We start from the raw sequence: 19,475 nt of genomic DNA on the forward strand, positions 1-19,475 counted from the left end.
TCACTATCGATCGTCTGTGGCCCACCAGCTTGGGTACACCGCCTACCCCGAAAGATAACATAAAAAGTCTAGGGGTCTGGCTGGACAAATCTCTAACTCTCAACACTCAAGCAACTAAAACATCTGCAATCTGCTTTGGGCTCATCAGGATGCTCAAAAAAATCCTTCCACTCTTGCCTTTTGAAGCCAAACAGATTGTGATACCGGGCCTAATACAATCCCGGCTCGATTTCAACGCCCTGTACTTGGGGGCACCGGAATATGTGTTGCAAAAACTCCAGCGGGTCCAGAATTGCTCTGCACGCACGCTGCTTCAGATTCCACATGGAGCATCAATGGAATCCGGGTTGAGAACTCTACATTGGCTCCCCGTTAGGGAGAGAATAAAATTTAAAGCTTTGTGGGTGTCCCATCAAGCCTTCTGGAGAACCGGTCCCAAGATCAACCATTCCCTTCTTTCCCCTTACTGCCCCAGCAAACAACTCCGTTCTACTCACGCTTTTTTAGCTGTAGTCCCCCGGATCAAAAGGTCAAGAGCAGGAGGAAGCTCCTTTACCCTCAACGCTGCTAAGCTGTGGAATTCTCTCCCTGTACATCTAAGATCGAATTCCAACCTGCTATCCTTTCCCAAACAGCTTAAAACCTTCCTCTTCACCAACTGAACTCACCTCCAAGCTGTTGCTTCCTGAGGCACTATCCCTTCTTTCCTAGCGCTTGGACTCCCAAGGGCAGCAGTGCCTGACGATTTCTGCATACAAATACAGGGGGTACCATAGGTACCCCCTACCCCCCCTTCACCCAGGGGGCCCGCAACGGGCCCCCGCAGTGAGTTCCACATGCTTTTCCACGGCGGAAAACCCGCCGCGGAAAAGCATTTTTTTAAACACATCCTGATATGGCTGGCGGTGTCTGAGAGACACCGCCACCATATTAGAGCTTTTCCGCCACGGTTGTAAGCCAACCGCGGCGGAAAAGCAGCGGACTGAAACCAGGACCCACCAGCCATCCTAATGTGGCGGTGGGCCTTTGGTGGGTCCGCATCGGATTTTCCGCATCCTCCGGGTCGGCGGTGGCTTCCGCCGGCCCAGAGGATGCGGAAAATCCGCAATCCTAATGAGCCCCATAGTTTTTTGGGAGACCACCACACACTAGTTGGTATATCATGCTGGTAATATCAAGATGGCGGACTCTTTTGAGCCGCCGGGGCATGTGGCCTACTAATTGTGCACGCTAGCCGAGTCGATTAATATTGGGCTTGTAGAAGCACAATGTGTGCTAATCATATGAAGCCATTTGTGGTTTGAAGTAAATCGAGTAAGTACATACCGCCCTAGATGCCAACTTTGTCAGTTATTTAAAACTGGTCTTTGATTGCATTACATCTAACTAGCAACATATGGTCACTTTATGTTTCTTGTTATAATTTGTAGAAGAGATGACTGTAATTTCCTTGAAGTCGGGTAAGGACACAGAATCAATAATTTTCCGTGAGTCTTTCTAGCACATTCGGTGGCAGTTCACTTTGACTGATTTTAGTTCTTCTGTTTTTCTTTTGTTGTTTTTGTTTATTGGACAATTAGAATTATTGGAATCTCATTGAATCTTTATGAGAAGGCAGCATGGTATACTGTTTCAATAGATTTTTGGGTATGCAGTACTAGGTCAAACTTGCTTAATGTGGTGTTTAACACGGTGCACAGACAAAATATCGACTCCAAAATATTGAATGGACAAAATATCGAGTTAAAAATATCGACAATAATAAAATATCGATAACAAAAATATCGTTGGTCAAAATATCGATTAAAATAATGATAAAAAAATATCGAGTGCAAAAATATCGACAAAATATATATAAATAGTCAAAGTAAAAAATTTCGATAATATGTAGAAAAAAGGTTATTTTTTTTTTTTTTATTAATAGTAATATAAATTGTAGTTAATGTTTAGGAGCGGGATGTTGGGTTAATAGGGGATAAGGGTGGGGAGTAATTTAATAATAATTAATTAATTAATATATGTTTGTAAATATTTTTAATTAATAATTAATTGGTAATTAATTAATATTAATTAGTTAATTAATTAATATAATTTTGTACATATTTTTAATTAGTAATTAATTGGTAATTACATAATATTATTTAGTTAATTACATTAATTAGAGTAATTTATTTACATATCATTTTTAGTTATTGTTAATTAATTAATTGGGAAAAAATAATATTAATTATTAAATTACATTAATTACAGCTAATGTGCTAATATATTTACTTTATTGTTATTGTTAATTAATAATTAATTGGTATTTAAATAATATTAATTAATTTTGGGTAAAGGAGCATTTTTAGGGTTCAGGGTCAGTTTTCAGTTTTTGGGTAAAGGGGTATTTTTAGGGTTCAGGGTCAGTTTTCAGTTTTTGGGTAAAGGGGTATTTTTAGGGTTCAGGGTCAGTTTTCAGTTTTTGGGTAAAGGGGCATTTTTAGGGTTCAGGGTCAGTTTTCAGTTTTTGGGTAAAGGGGTATTTTTAGGGTTCAGGGTCAGTTTTGGGTTTTTGGGTAAAGGGGTATTTTTAGGGTTCAGGGTCAGTTTTGGGTTTTTGTGTAAAGGGGTATTTTTAGGGTTCACGGTCAGTTTTCCCTACTGTTGCACCCACTGGAGTGGGAATAGTAATTTTAACCCCTAGGCTATCCAACGCTTTCCCTACGCTTGCACTCTTTGGAGTGGGAATAGTATTTTTTACACTTCTGGTATCGTACGGTAATATAATAGTATCTTATTTAATTATAGTATGTTACTATATATATATGTTTTAACAAATAAGATTGTAAAAAATTATTTTTATTATTTTCATTTATTATTTAATTATTATAAGTTAATGTAAGTATTTTTAAGTATATTTTAGTAATTAAATTTTAATATTAATTTAATTTAACACTGTTTTTAATAAAGTCGATATTTTTTACAACTATATTATTGTAAACGATATTTTGTACTCAATATTTTTGTACTTACCTGTTTGTAGATACAAACTCGATATTTTGACTGTCGATATTTTGTCCACGATATTTTTGCAAGTCGATATTTTGTCCCTCGATATTATTTCAGTGATCCGTTTAACACGAATGAACACTTATGGTGTTTGGTTTGGGTTTTTAGAATATGGTGGTAGTATCACGGTTTGGTATGATGGTCACTGGTGGTACTTTTTTGTGAGCAGATGATACATTAAATCATGGAATGTATTGATTAGTTTGTTTTGTTAGTATTTTCAGGAGTCATCATCTTCTGAGCAACGCTGAGTCTTGAGGAGGGTCTTGCGGACCCGCATGGCCTTTAAAGACCGACAAATCTACAATACAACCTTATTTCTTTTGAATATCAGGATGTGAACATTCTCTATCTGATGTAAATATTAAATGTTTGGAGTATCTTGGCTACTATATTTACTGTCTATATTATTTTGGAAAAAGGGTGATTACACTTTCTGTAATTCCCTTACAAAATTGAGAAACTCAATGGGATTGTTTTGGCGGTGGCAGTGTTGAGACATATATTTTTCTATTTGTATATTGTGTATATGTTGTCTAAAATTATGAATGTTTTGTAAAATGAATGAAATATATTATAAATTAAGTAAACACTTTTATATTTGAATACCTCCTTGAATGTAATCTTCCTTCTTTAATGGTTTGGGTCACATCTGTGACGTTGAGTAAAAATCAAACTTGGTTATTAGACAAACAATTCCTCAAGGGTTATTTTGTATATAAAACTATATTTTACCGAATTCCATGGGGATGAATGGGTTGCCCTATTTAGTGAATCTATGTTCATGTGCTTTGGGATATATAGATGAGACGCGAATTTAGGGTAAGGTTCCGTAAACATAAATCGGCTATACACAATAAGAAGATCACTGCCCCTCTGGAACAACACTGTACGCAACTTGAACATTCTGAAAATTGCTTGAAATGAACTATTTTGGAGACAATCCATCAGATTAGAGGAAGTGCGGACAACAGATATCACAAGGAAAGGGAAGTGTACAGGATGTTTACTCTGGGGACACACAAGGAAGGCCTTAATTAGCAGCCGCGGCCCATGCTGGTAAGAGCAGTGGGTTGGTGGGGCCAGGTGGGGGGGATTTTGACCGACGCCGAAGAGAGAAAATTAATTACTCATTTAATTTTCCCTCATCATCGTCCATCGAAATCCTCCCGTCCTACCTCCGCACCACTCTTACCTACACAAGCCGGGGCTGTTAATTGGATATTTCTGTGGGAACATGCTATTTGTTAGATTTCTATACAATCCAATGAATAGGAGTTACCAGACGGTTTTGCTCTACCCCAGTGGTTCTGGGAGTTTGTGAGTGCAATCTGTAGTCATTTGAGGCCTGAAAGTTTGCCAGTATTAAGGTTGTCCCCTATTTCACATATGGTGTTTTTGACACAAGTAGTTGGGCTGACACCCTCTTGCATCCCCTTGCTCTCGTAGCTACTACTTCTGACTGACCAGCTTAGGACTATCACTGAGGCAGACAATTTGCTTGACGCATTAACAAATTGCCCGTTTGTGTATGAAGTTTCCATGATTTCCCCTGCATACCATGAAGGGAGATGGGTTTCCGGTCCCATATATGCCCAATATGGTACCAGATAGAAAGGCTTTTAACCGTTTCTTGAGGATCAAATGCATTTGGGCACCATTCAAAGATGGGGAATTAGCTTCAATGACTATTTGCGCCACTATCTTTGATAGTTAAGTGTCATGTGAGGACCATCAAGATGGATATAAGAGACAGTGTGAGCATCTTGTGTTCCTTTTCGCAAATGGGACAGAAACTCTGAACTTGACATAAGTCTGAACATCTTAGAAATAGTGATACCCGAAATCTGCTAGTGGATTTTTGTGCTGATGCATGAAGGTTCGATCTGTGTCTGAGTTCATTACATTAGCCTAATTTGTTTGTTTGGAGTCTGGACACCAGTAGTGAATATGCAGGAGCTCAAATTAAAGGTAGTCTTTACTCAATAGGCTAATTAATAGTTCCTTTTTTAAATTATTAGCAGACTAACGCATAGGTGATGCTGTCTAGGAGTTGTTCCCTACGTTCTGGGCACATATTTTATTTATAATTTTTTTCTACCGCAGGATTGATTTGAGTCCTGACAATTTATATTTGTTATATCTTCTTTTTTTTATGAATGAATGAATGTGGGTTTTGTAGAGCGCATAGTAACCCGTGAGCATCCCAGCGCTAAAACCAAGACAGCAGATTGAGTGTGGAGTTCCGGGAAAAGAAGAGGGGCGGGGGATCATGGGAAGAGGTGAGTTTTCAGAAGTTTCCTGAATCGGAGATGATTGGATTCACTCCTGAGTTTAAGAGGTAGGGGGTTCCATAATTTGGCCGTGTTCACAGAGAAACACCAGCCTCCTGTGCATACCTTTTTAGTTCTATGGACGGTGATAAGGTGTTCGTGGTCCGAGCGGAGGCTCCTTGAGGCTTTGAAGGGCGTGATGAATTTTAGTAGGATGAGGGGGCCCTTGTCCTGTAGCAGTTTGTGCGCCAAGCAGAGGGCCTTGAATTTAACTCTCTCTCTTATTGGGAGCCAATGCAGGAGTTTCAAGGCTGGCTTAGCCGAGGTTCTGGCAGGAGTGTTCGTAAGAAGCCTGGCCGCTGCGTTTTGAATACGCTGTAGTTTGTTGTGGGTGGCTTCGGGAGCTCCTAAGTAAATGGCGTTACTATAATCGAGCCTGGACAAGATCAGGCCTTGGATGAGCAGTTTCCGGGAGGTTTACATCAAGGTTGGATGGTTCTTGGTTGGGGTGGGATAGTGACACTACCAGTTGAGTATCATCGGCATAGCTGATGATTTGTACTCCGAACGGTGTGACCACTTCCTCCAGCGGGGACATGTAGACATTAAATAATGTTGGGCTCAGGGAGGAGCCCTGTGGTACTCCGCACTGGAGGGGGATTACTGTGGAGTGGGTGTCATTCTCCCAGACATGGAAGGAGCGGTTGTTAAGGAAAGACGTGAGCCATGCTAGGGCGGTACATTCCACTCTGATGTTTTTGAGGCGTTGGATGAGGACCTGATGATTGACGGTGTCAAAGGCCGCGCTAAGGTCCAGGAGGATCACTGCCACTGATCCTCCAGCATCCAGTATACATCTGGTCTCCTCCACCACGGCTAGGAGGGCGGTGTCTGTGCCCTGGCCAGGGCGGAAACCCATTTGCGATTTTTTGAGGAGGTTGTTGGATTCTAAGAAGTGAGAAAGTTTTTTGTTCACTATCTTTTCCATGATTTTACCTATGCCGGGGAGGAGGGAGATTGGTCTGTAATTGGCCATGTCTGATGGGTCCAGAAGCGTTTTTTTGGGGAGTGCTTTGACAACGGCGGCCTTCCAGCTGGGGGGGACCGTTCCCTGACACAGCGAAGAGTTGATTAGATCGGTCAGGGAAGGGGCGATTGTAGGTGCCACTTTTTCAAGAATGCGGATGGGCACCGGGTCGCTGGGAGAGCCGCTTTTAATTGTAGCCAGGGTCGAGAGGACCTCTTCTTCCAATGCCAAGCCGAAAGTGTCTAAGTAGATGTCAGAGTTTCCCGGCTGTGGGCTGCGGGCTGGGGGGTAGCAATTTTCATCTGCTCTGGGGTCTATTTGGGGTAGAGTGGCGAGAATATTGCGAATTTTATGGTCAAAGTATTTTGCCAACTTGTGGCATTTGTCCTTGGAGTTGATCGGAGCTGGAGGGGGGTCAGGGACGTTGAGCAGTTCTTTCAGGATGATGAAAGTTTATCTGGTGGAGCTGGAGGAATTTTTTATTCTGTCATCATAGAATTGACTTTTGACGTTGCGCAAAGCATTTTTATAAAGTCTCATGGAGGAACCGAAAGCTTCTTTCCCAACTAAGGACCCGTCTTTCCTCCAGGCATTTTTGTTTTTTATAGAATTGTTAGTGGTGAAGTGCTCTGTCTAAACCTGATTTAAACTATCATTCACACCATATCGAAACCATTGGATTTTGTGATTCTATGCTTCTTTAAACAAATGGAATTAGATGGATATCGAGGTATGAGCCTAAACGTTAAATGATTGATTTCATTGTTAACCAAGGCTGTGGTTGGCTTGGTGATAATTTTGTTAATTGCCATTCTGGATAAGATACCAACTGGAAGTTGTAATTTTCATCCTTGCTTCATCAAATTTGATCTAGTCAAGGTCCGTTACTGCTATACAGTGTTTCAATATAAGGCACATATAGGACATTTTTTGGAGATGGTATCTTTATAACATCTATTCCTTATTTGCCCATTTTACGAGGTGGTACATTCTTGGGGTAATCATACAATATCTTCAGGAATCTCAGGTGTTGACACAGGTGATTTTGGCAGAGGTTTGGTAGTTCACTCTGGTAGTTCTGACACTGAGTACGCCCACAATGTGCATTACTTAGACCTTTTATATTGAAGAATCTTGTGAATTAAATCTGTAATGTGTGAGCCCCTATCATTGTTAATACTTATCGTTGTCTCATTGATGCAGGTGTGTTCTCACACCCACATTCAATTCCTCCTAGCTTTTGATTTGTGAAATTCCAATTGTGCCCAGAAGAAGTATAAATAACTAGCAGCCCGCCCCAGCGTTGCCTGGGGCAGAAGGGGGCTGGGGGCTGCCTTTTTTGCCCGGGGCAGAAGGGTGCTGGGGGCAGCATGTGGTCGAGCGAGCAGAGGTAGTTGTGATGTACCTCCCGCCCAACTCCCTCCCGCCACGACTCCCTCCCGCCCCACTCGTGAATGCCACTCGTAATCAAACCGCCCGCCACCCGCCCCGACTCCCTCCCGCCCGACTCTTTCCTTACCTGACCCGCCGCTCCGCCTACATGTATAGTAAAACCAAAGTTTTGAGTGAACAAAGCTGTAACTGCAGCAAAATAGAGCTACCCTTTCTAGACATGCAGCTCCTCTTGGCTCCCATACAGATGCTAGATATTAAGAGGCAGCAAGCTCACAGGAGAAGATTTCCACAAACTCCTCCAATTTTCAGAGGACCGGTTTCTGGCATTCCAGCCGTCTTCAGTGGTGATGGACGGAGCATCTGAATCAATCAAACACATATAGCCATGTCTGAACTGGGGTGGCAGAGTGGGCTAAAGAACGGTGATAGATTAAACCCAGATCTTTTGACTGGGTGTGAGTGTTTGATTGATTCAGATGCTCCGTCCATCACCACCCCCTTTTGTACCGCTTTTGGCCACCATAAGTGTGGCAGGGTATGATCAGACGTGAGTCCCTTGCTCACTTTGCCACTGGATTCAAGCAAGCCGGGCTGAAGATGGCTGGAATGCCAGAAACCGGTCCTCCGAAGCTTGTTTCCAGTCCAGGGAAGACATGGCTTGGCAGTTCGGGCTGGACTGTTCCCATGAGGCACAGGGTCAGACTGATTTGCATAGAGCCATGTCTGAACTGGGGTGACAGAGTGGGCTAAAGAACGGTGATGGATTAAACCCAGATCTTTTGACTGGGTGTGAGTGTTTGATTGATTCAGATGCTCCGTCCATCACCACCCCCTTTTGTACCACTTTTGGCCACCATAAGTGTGGCAGGGTATGCTCAGACGTGAGTCCCTTACTCACTTTGCCACTGGATTCAAGCAAGCTGGGCTGAAGACGGCTGGAATGCCAGAAACCGGTCCTCTGAAGCTTGTTTCCTGTCCAGGGAAGACATGGCTTGGTAGTTCGGGCTGGACTGTTCCCATGAGGCACAGGGTCAGACTGATTTGCATATAGCCATGTCTGAACTGTGGTGGCAGAGTGGGCTAAAGAACGGTGATGGATTAAACCCAGATCTTTTGACTGGGTGTGAGTGTTTGATTGATTCAGATGCTCTGTCCATCACCACCCCCTTTTTTACCACTAAAATTACTAAGCAACACTTCGAACACATTCTGGAATATGCTGGAATATACATGGGCCCAGAATGCATTATTAGGTGTAGTCTTGAATAGATAGGTCGGGGATGCCGAGCAGGCCCATTGGGTCTCCTAAGCCTATGAGTACTAGCAACATTTGGAGATAAGATAACCAGTTAATTTTACCATGACTGTCCAGTGATACTAGGTCCTCCAAGGCTCCACGATGGTCGTCAAGGTCTGCATTGTGTTTCAACCTTGTCCAATAATGTAACAGCCTTAATTAAGCCTTATATGTCATTAAATTGAGGCCCGATCTTGTCTTAATTGTATTAGCAGAGTATTATAAAGGAGGTTAGTCAGTGCTTCAAGAATGTATTCTCTGCTGCCGCAAGTTTAGTCAGATTCGAAGTGCCCCATACTTCGGTCCCGTACAGGGCACTGCCCTCTGCTTTAACTCTGGACACCTAAAGTAAATCCGTGTTTGTAAAGTGCAAACTACTCACCCATACGGATCTCAAGGCACTGGGGCCGTTGTGGAAATTAAGTGAGCTATTGCCCAGGGTCATATGGCGCTGAGCTGAGCTGCTGCCGGAGCGGGGATCGAACCATGAACCCTGTGCTCCGAAGTCAGCTGCCCTGGCCAATGCACCACACCTCTCCACAGAGTATGGGAGAAATACACCTGGTTCGGGATATCCAATAACGTCTTAAAATTGCAGCTGAGTGCAGAGTTAAATTTAGGCTGCTCTTCTCAACCTGTGGTGCCCACAACCCAGATCTGGTTATCCCAACCCCCAAAGAGTCAAACTCACATATCCTATCCAGAGGTCGACCTCTCGAGCATTATCAAACCCCTAAATGTTTTGTGAGGGGTAATGGCCATAAACTTGGTCTTAGAATAGTTTATTACAAGCCCATTGTTCAGTGCAAAAGTCTTTAGATTTATTAATGTATTCACCAAACGTTGTAGTCCACTAGGGTCTTTGAGATCAGGAGGGTGTTGTCTGCAAATAATAGAATTTTGCACCTACCAAGGAAGGGGGAATCATTTAATTTACTTTTCCAAATGTTTCATCTATTATAGCTCAATTTAGAAACTTTCCTCTTGCTTTAATTAAATCATCTATCTGAGAAGCTATAGAGAAGACTCATTTAATCTTGCTTTGAGGATGTGCAATTTATTTCTACATTGTCCACTGGTGGAACTAGACAGACAAAGAAAAGTTAGAAAGAGTAGCATTATCTATCTTGGAGGATTTTCTAAATATGCTAACTTTGTTTTGAAAAAACATCTGAAAATGTGATTACATAAGATATTTCTGTTCATATAGTCATAAATATTTTCTATGTTTCAAACTGACCTATCACATTTACAATTATTATACTTTTCTATAGACTTTCAATTATTGCCATGGTTTGTTGAAGTATATGGCATAAAGTTGTCTGAACTCTGGTAGTTAGGGGGTTTGTAAAATAGTAATACATTCAATGTAGATTATAAAAAGTCTTCAAAGTTATGTAACAAACAAAATGTTCATGATGTAAACCTCAAAACTATTTCATTTGGAAATTCTTTCTTCAGATGTACTATCATTTGAAAATAATTTTCTTAGATATGTCTGCTCAAATAGCAAACAAATGATTTTTGAACTTGAAAATGGAATTTATGAATATATTTAAGATGGAGTCAAAGAGTCTAAATTCAGTAAAACCCTTGGTGTGTGTCTTGGTGTTTAGTGCTGCAGTACAGAGTGGGACTTGCTTTGCTCACTGTGTAGGGGACTTATGGTTTTGTATAAAGGAAACAAAGTTCAGCGAATAGTCCCTGTAGAGCAAAATATAGTTCACAACTTCAACAAAAGTAAATGATGCACGACAGGAGCTAACAATCTACAGACAAGTTGTTAAACATACGTACTCTATCTTAACTAGATGCGTCCTTGTCCTCACCCTTGTTTCAATGCAATTTCACATACCTTTTTCCTTCTGAAGAGTGTCTGAAAAAGGAAGACAAATGTGTTACTTGGGCAGATTAAATACTCCATTGTTAATAATGTAAAAGGCAAACTTTCAAGAGTTGTTCCATGCTTATGGCAACTGTGGTCATGTGAAATTCTCACAATTCAAATTATTCACAAACATTACTGGCATGATGTTAAAAATGATGAAATTGAAAATGCCCACCACAATGAGCATTCGACAGTCAGGATTGAACAGAACAGATGAATATGCATTTTGAACACTACAAGAGCTATAACCATGTGCACCATTTTAGAGGCTGTGTAAAACCTTTGTGTCTGTGTGCACATTTAGCTTACATGATGCCTTCATAATGTGATGCAGAAAAGATATTTTTAAATAATGCCACATATTACTACTTTAAATCATAACAATGAGACCATCCCTTTATCATGGATCTGTCCCTGCCTCATTCTTCTATTTGCTTCTTATGTATGCCATAACCATAGATAATGCTTATGTCCACCCACATCGGCAGCAATAAGGTATAACTTGTGGCCCAAGCCTATATTGCTCAGATGTGTGTTGTGAAATCCTGGAATGTTTTAGATGCTTGTCAATGAAGAAAATTAAATGAATGCTGTTCAGCCACCTACCCTTGTACGAATCCAACACTTAGGGGTCGATTACCATGGCGGTGATTCACCGTCGCGGCACAGAAAACACCCACCGCCAGATTATGATGGCGGTGGGATCAGCGTCGGACAGCAGGTCCATCCGCCACTGATCCGCGGGGTGTGGACCGCAATATGGTGCCGGTGTCTGCAAGACACCGCCAGCCACATTACGATGGGTGCGGAAACATGCTTTTCCGCTGTGGAAAAGCATGTGGTCCTTTGCTTCTGGGGCCCCTTGCGGGCCCCCAGAGTGTTGGGGGGTGGGGGGTGCACATGGGGGGTACCTATGGTACCCCCCTGCAGTTGCATGCACAATGCAGCAGGCCCCGCGCGGTGCCTGCCGCTTTGTGCATGCAAATGCACAGCATGCACTTTTAACTTTGCGACGGGTGCTGCTTAAAGCAGCACCCACCGTAATGTTAAATATAAGGGATGTGACCGCCAGGGCGGCGGTCACATCCTAATTGCAATGGAGGGAATGCCGCTGCCCCTGCGGACGGTCCCTCCACCTCGGGGGTGGCGGATGGACGCAGGTCCGTCCTCCATCATAATCGACCCCTAAGTTGGTATTATGCTTACTTGAACTGAAAAGAAATGCTAAAATTAAAGTCAGGATAACAATGCAAATCCTCAGCTACTCTGTATCAGGGTAGCTTATAAACACAGCAGCATTATCTAATACTGAAAGGAAGAAATCCGATTGGGGTTTCTGATTAAGCCATTCTCGAAACGGGGGGAGTAACAAATCTTTACAATATCTGATATTTTCAGGGATACAGTCAAACTCTAACCCCTCTTTCTTTGATGAGTAACACACTAAAAAACACTAAAAAACAGGACATGTGTTTAAAAATATTTATTTTAAACTTATAACATAAACTCTGAAGGTTAACAACAAAGACTGTTAAAATAAATGTAGTATGTACTGTCATGGTGAGATGAAACAGCAGGGAAAAATTTGATGTGGAGTCCCTATTATCCTAACTCCCTCTTGTACTTTTGAGGTCATATGCTAAATTTGCTGGAGCAGTAAATAGAGAGTCTCTTCTTGAGTTTCAAAGATGGTTCACACAACATGTGTTTGTTATGGAATAGCAAGTTAGCTATTTCCTTTCACAGTCTAGCAGCTTGTGCGAGGTTAGAACTTAAACAGTGACCAGATGAACGCCACTTCTCCCCACTAAGACCTCCAATGGAGGTTTGTGCTGAAATCTGGCATTACTTTTGCTTTGAAAGCCAATAGATGAATTTGAAATATTCATGATCTCATAGATATGGTCATAAAAGACTCTACAAACCTTGACCAATAAAAATGCAACATAACAGTTTCTAATTAAGTTAGTATTGATGGAGCAAGGTATTGTATGAAAGACTTGCTTGGACGCAATCCTCTCAAATAATGTGTAACACTATAATCAACCTGTTTGCAAATACTAATATTGCATTACACACATTATACTGTATCTAGGGGAAGCTTGACTATGTGTATTACCAACCAGTTACCCAACTGCCACTAAAATGGCTGCCAAAAACGCAGGATTCTTACTGTGTCTGCGTCTACAGCATCTACGTAGTATGATGCTTTCTATGCTTGGGGGAAAAACTTTGCAGCTGTAAAATAGCTCTCAAAATGGCCTCTTGAAACTCACATGTTAATGCTCATACTATACTTGAACTGAACCTTGAAAGTTTTAATAAATTGCTAATGCGAAAGATATATAAAAGTAAATGGGATTAGAGTTGAGATAAGTGGTATACAGTGAATTTTTTTTTTTGTATTTTAACATGTCTTTTTCTGACTTTATTATTAGTTCGTATTTGTTCCTTGGGGGGTGACTGAAATCCCATATACCCCACCTGACGTATGCGCATGCGTATCCAAACCCCCCCCAGAACTATGAAGACACCGTTGAAACTCAGCCAAAGCCGCACATGCAAGAATCTCCTGTGAACATTAACTCTTGACTCGAGAGGGGAAGGAGAAATATAAAATTTGATTACAATGTATTGATCAAAATTTGAAATGCGGGTGGGAAATAAAGCTTGGGAAAGTGAATTAAGGGGCGGGAATATTAAACAAAGGATTAAAGAAAAAGCATTACATTTAGTATGGTGTGATGACCTCTTCCCTTGTCTGGCCCAATCAGAAGTAGGGGTTTTCACGATATGGAAACATTTGGGGGTGGAACATACAGATAGAATAGTATAACAGAGGTTGTTTAGACACACAGTTGACAGTGATGCTGCAGATGACACAGACCCTACAAGAGCATGCCAGGATACTGCCCGTGAGCTGATCGCAGAATCCAATCATCTAGAAGGGGATTGCGGAAGAAAATCGAGAAGGCACATACAAGAAAGGGCCTGCGGAAGAGAAGTGAGGAGAGTAGTGCCAGAGAGGGGTGTGATGCTCGCGTTTCATCTAGAAGAGGTCACCTATCCTGTCCTGAAACTGTCCTGATCCTTTGGTTCCTGACTTGTCCTGGGGTCCTTATCCAGCTCCTTGGCCAGGGGTTGGTCCTCACACCATTCTAGGTAACAATAATTCTGTGTAGTATGTCCTTGTACTGCTCTCTGTTTCTCCCGTCCGACATCGCCATCGCCATCCCGGATGGATACAAGATCACCCAGAGGGACCACGTCAACCAGACAGGAGGATGCATCGCCATCGTCCACAAGAACACCATCCGCATCACGACCAGCTCCGACGACACCCTCACAGCCGCCGAACACCTGCACTTCCAGATACACACCTACCCCAAGACCACCCTCAGAGGCAACCTCATCTACAGACCCCCGGGACCACGCACATAATTCAGCGAAGACATCGCTGATTTCATCCGCCCGCACGCCCTCCCCTCCGCTGACTACATCCTCCTCGGGGACCTCAACTTCCACCTGGAGAACAACAACGACCGCAACACCACCACCCTGCTGTACAACCTCACCAACCTCGGACTCAAGCAACTGGTGACCACCACCACCCACTACGCCGGCCACATGCTTGACCCCATCTTCTCCTCCAGCAAGGACATCGCCACGCCACCGGACTCCACTGGACGGACCACAGCTGCGTCCACTTCAGCTTCAGAAGGACCACGATCCACCACCGCCCACAACAGGTCCCCCGCAGATGCTGGAACAAGATCACAGCTGACCAGCTCGCCACATCCCTGAGCCAGAACCCTCCCGTCAGCTCAACGAACCCCAACCAAGCCGCCAACAACCTCACGAGGTGGATCAGCAACAGCGCAGACGACCTCGCCCCACTGAAGACCCCCCCCCGCCAGACCCGGCACCAAGAAAGCATCATGGTTTACCGACGAATTCAAGAGCTCCAAGAAGAACTGCCGAGCCCTCGAGAAAGCCTGGCGCAGAGACCCAACTACAGACAACATGACCACCCTCAAGCTCGCCACTCAAAAACACCACCAGCTGATCCACACCACCAAGAAAACTGCATTCAAGGTACGACTTGACAACAACGCCCACAACAGCAAGGAACTCTTCAACATCGTCAAAGAGCTCTCGAACCCTAGCGCCGGAGACAACAACATCACCCCATCGCAAGAACTCTGCAACTCGCTCGCCTCGTTCTTCCACAACAAGATCGCAGACATACACAACAGTTTCAGCACACAGCCGACGCACCCTACGACCGCAACAACGCCCCCCTCCACCACCATCCGCGCCTGGACCCCGGTCAACACCGAAGACACCATCCTCACGATGAACTCCATCCACTCCGGATCTCCAACCAACCCCTGCCCTCACCACGTCTTCAACAAGGCCGACTCCGTCATCGCACCACTCCTGCGGGACATCATCAACGCCTCCTTCGACACCGCCACCTTCCCAGAGAGCTGGAAGCACCCCGAACTCAGCGCCCTACTGAAGAAACCATCAGCGGACCCCACCGAACTCAAAAACTACCGACCCATCTCGCTCCTCCCCTTCCCTGCCAAAGTCATTGAGAAGACCGTCAACAGACAGCTGGCCGCCTTCCTCGAGAAGAATGGATCCCTCGACCACTCACAGTCTGGCTTCCGGGCCAACCACAGGACTGAGACCGCCCTCATCGCAGCCACCGACGACATCAGATCCCTGCTCGACAACGGAGAAACAGCGGCCCTCATCCTCCTGGACCTCTCCGCGGCGTTCGACACGGTCTGCCACCGCACCCTAGTACAACGCCTCAGCAAAATCGGGATCCAAGAGAAGGCACTGGAGTGGATCATCTCCTTCCTCGCCGGAAGAACCCAGAGAGTCCTCCTCCCCCCGTTCAGATCCGAGGCCACCGAAGTCATCTGCGGCGTACCCCAAGGGTCATCACTCAGCCCCACGCTGTTCAACATCTACATGAGCCCCCTTGTGGCCATCGCACACCAGCACAACCTCAACATCATCTCCTACGCCGGCGACACCCAACTGATCCTCTCCCTCACCAACGACCCCGCCACCGCCAGAACCAACCTACACGAAGGGATGAAAGACGTAGCCGAGTGGATGATGAACAGCCGCCTGAAACTGAACTCAGATAAGATGGAAGTCCTCATCCTGGGATCTTCGCCCTCCGCCTGGGATGACTCCTGGTGGCCCCCTGCCCTGGGCAGCGCACCCAAACCGACAGACCACGCACGCAACCTGGGCTTCATCCTGGACTCCTCCCTCTCCATGACCAGACAAGTCAACGCCGTCTCCTCGTCATGCTTCAACATCCTCTGCATGGTACGTAAGATCTTCCGGTGGATCCCCACCGAAACCAGGAAGACGGTCACCCAGTCCCTCGTCACCAGCCGTCTGGACTACGGCAACTCCCTCTATGCCGGAACCACAGCCAAACTTCAGAAGAGACTCCAATGCATCCAGAACGCCTCAGCACGCCTCATCCTGGACATCCCCCGACACAGCCACATCTCCGAACACCTGAGAAACCTGCACTGGCTCCCCGTCAGCAAGAGAATCACGTTCCGACTCCTCACCCACGCACACAAAGCTCTCCACAACCAAGGCCCAAGATACCTCAACGACCGCCTGACCTTCTACACTCCCACCCGCCAGCTACGATCGACCAGCCACGCCCTCGCCGCCGTCCCCCGCATCCGAAGAGTCACAACGGGAGGAAGATCCTTCTCCTACCTGGCTGCCAAGACGTGGAACTCCCTCCCCATCTACCTCCGCCTGACCCAAGACACCTCTCCTTCAGGAAGCAACTCAAGACCTGGCTGTTCGAGCGGTAGCGGACCCCCTTCCCCCAGCGCCTTGAGACCCTACGGGTGAGTAGCGCGCTATACAAATTCTATGATTGATCCCTCTTCAGGTACTGTCATCACAAGAATTCTAACTGTGACTGATATTGAGCTACTTTGATTTACTACCTGATGAAAATGGTGTATTAACATGTATTTGATGTTTGACTCACAAAATTATTGATCAGATAAACTTTCAAAACTCTCTTGAGTCTGTGGTCATTTGAAGGATAAACTTAATGTTATTTCTACCTATTCTACTACTAATTAGATCTATTGACCAGAGGAAAATTGTACCCAAATGAGATAGGGTTGGTAAGAATTGGTAAAGGTGAATACATCACGCAGGAGTATCAAAATCGATCCCAGCTGTAAATTATTAGCCTATTTGTATAAATGTTTATGGGCCCAGGTGAGTATATGGTTTGTAAGTAATCCAAGTTGGTAACCCGCTGGATCAGTTTTCTTGGTAGCAGATGATGGTTATGAATTTTAGTTAGTTAGGTAGAAAATTATTGAGAATTGAATTATTGATTTATGTTTTAACCAAACCTGTATGTACTGTTTCATGTTGTCTAGAAATTTCCGGGAATATTGAATAGCGGGTGGTGAATGGAAGCCACACTGCAGTGAGGTTACTTGTCATGATTCAGAAGATGCTGAAAAGTTATGCAGAACTAAACGCACTGATTTAGGGATTATTTTTCTTTCATTTGAAAGTGAAAATAATTGTAGCAAAAGAGTTCGCTGGTGAAACTTTGGTCTTATGTCACCTAGAAAGGGTAATACTGAAGGAATAATAGGCTCGTTGATGCTTGTGTGAAAGGTAAGCGGAAAGGTTTTACTCGTAATGTGTGTAGAGTAAGCGGAAGGGTTTACTAACAGCAAAAGAAATTGACTAGTCTATGAATTTAGAGAATCTGACAAAGTAGCAAATGTTTCTATGTTGTTAATTAATGAAAAGTATATGAAATTTTGTGAGAAAGTAAATTTTCACATTACCTTGTAAAGGATGGGTCAGTTGCGGGTGCTACACTGACGCCACAGAGAGCCGCGCTGGGATTGGTTAGGACAGCGGGCATGTAACTGATGCAAAATTGTAATGGAGGGGTCAGTAGTAAGGAGTGATATTGACGTCACAAAAAAGCTGCACAAGTATTGGTTAAGTGAATACGCAAGACAAAAGCTGATTGGTCATAAAAATAGAAAACGCACCGATATAGAAAACACATAAGAGTAAAAGGGAGCACCTGATTGGTAATAAACATAGAATCGCCAAGAATAATATTTGATAGTGGAATTTCTATGTACGATCCGGCATTAATAGGGACTCGTCCAGATAGAAGGCTTATAGGTTTTCTTATGAACAGTATCGTAACCAGAATTCACACGCAATGTACAGGAGAAAACAAAAAATGTCATCTATGCAGAAAATTTAAATTTATTTTAAAAAGGAGAAACGCATTAAGACTAGAGAACAAATTCTTATCCCTTCCTAAAAAAAACCCCAAATAATACACGATGATGGAGAGAGGCTGTCATACCTGTGTATGGTTAGAAAATTGGATAGAATATACAGAAGATGATGGAGTGTTAGCGTTCCCTGACTTTGGAACCTTTAATGGGAGAATTCTACATAATCTACGAACTCGAATGAATGAATTAGAACCCAGACCTAGATTGACTCAGTACGAAGCCTTAGAAGAATGGGAGACCGAAGCATTTGAGAGTGATAGATCATGAAGTAACAGAAGCCTCTGTAGATTTTATCCAAAATTTCCCAGTGAAACCCAAGATACTCAGATGAAACAGTGGAGATAAGCCATGGTGGCTGAATGATTATATCATGTACTAATGATAGAGGAACAGACTGGAGGTAAATGCACAGAGAAAACAAAACATTTAACCATGACAGATAGTGGAGAATCAGAAGATGATTATTTAGAAGATATTTTTAATGAAAAATCCTACATGAAACCACAATGGGGAGGGTACTTCATGAAAGAGAAAGGGAAGCGATAAATAAGAATAGAAGCGAAATAATACAGAAAATAACCCAGTTTAGTACATGCCCTGAAGCACTGACATTACCAGTGACTATAGGTCCTGTAGTCCCATTATATGGGAATAGGCTAAATTGTCCTAAAACTCGTCATGACTACTGTCATCATTGAACCTAGAAAAAAATATATAATAATTGATGACCCAGCCAGTGAATGTGAATCAGTAATTTCATTAATGGACTTACCGATAAGAGGGCAAAAAAATGACACACCCAGAAGAGTCACACCAGGGTGCTCGAAAGGAGTGCAAATTGAGACATCCACAGTGAAGAAAAGTGCCACAATAGTAACCCCAGAGGAAATAGAAAGATGGGACCAAGAAATAGATGAACCAAGACCCCAGCCAAAAAAACTAGACATTTTTAAATTAATAGTGGAAATGGAAGAGATGATAGCTGGGAATGTGGGATTCGAAACGTTAAACACCTATAGTAAGGAAGAATTACTGTTCATATGCAGAGGCGTCAGCCGAAATACGAAAATATTTCATGAAACATTGACAAATTTGGCCTCTAAAATGGGAATTAAAATAGGGAGATCTAAAGTGTTGCAGAAATAGAGCAGAATTTTCTGATACAGATTTGGAAAACATGAATGTGTCTTGAAGA

General features: G+C 43.5%; 1 protein-coding gene across 34 annotated transcripts in view; it reads right to left on the reverse strand.

Annotated features, from left to right (window-relative positions):
* The window catches only part of LOC147710068 (butyrophilin subfamily 1 member A1-like), a 538,135-nt gene that overhangs the window by 285,672 nt on the left and 232,988 nt on the right, over positions 1–19,475 (reverse strand). For 27 of the 34 annotated variants that reach the window (XM_086920758.1, XM_086920748.1, XM_086920747.1 and 24 more), the window contains one exon: positions 10,896–10,916. The exons of the other annotated variants lie outside the window; for them this stretch is intronic. In XM_086920758.1, coding sequence (XP_086776884.1) covers positions 10,896–10,916 — 21 coding nt within the window. The remainder of the gene's footprint in view (positions 1–10,895; positions 10,917–19,475) is intronic. 34 annotated transcript variants of the gene reach the window in all.

This window comes from Lissotriton vulgaris, chromosome 5 (genome assembly GCF_964263255.1).
Source record: "Lissotriton vulgaris chromosome 5, aLisVul1.2, whole genome shotgun sequence".
In the NCBI taxonomy this organism is placed as follows: Eukaryota; Metazoa; Chordata; class Amphibia; order Caudata; family Salamandridae; genus Lissotriton; species Lissotriton vulgaris.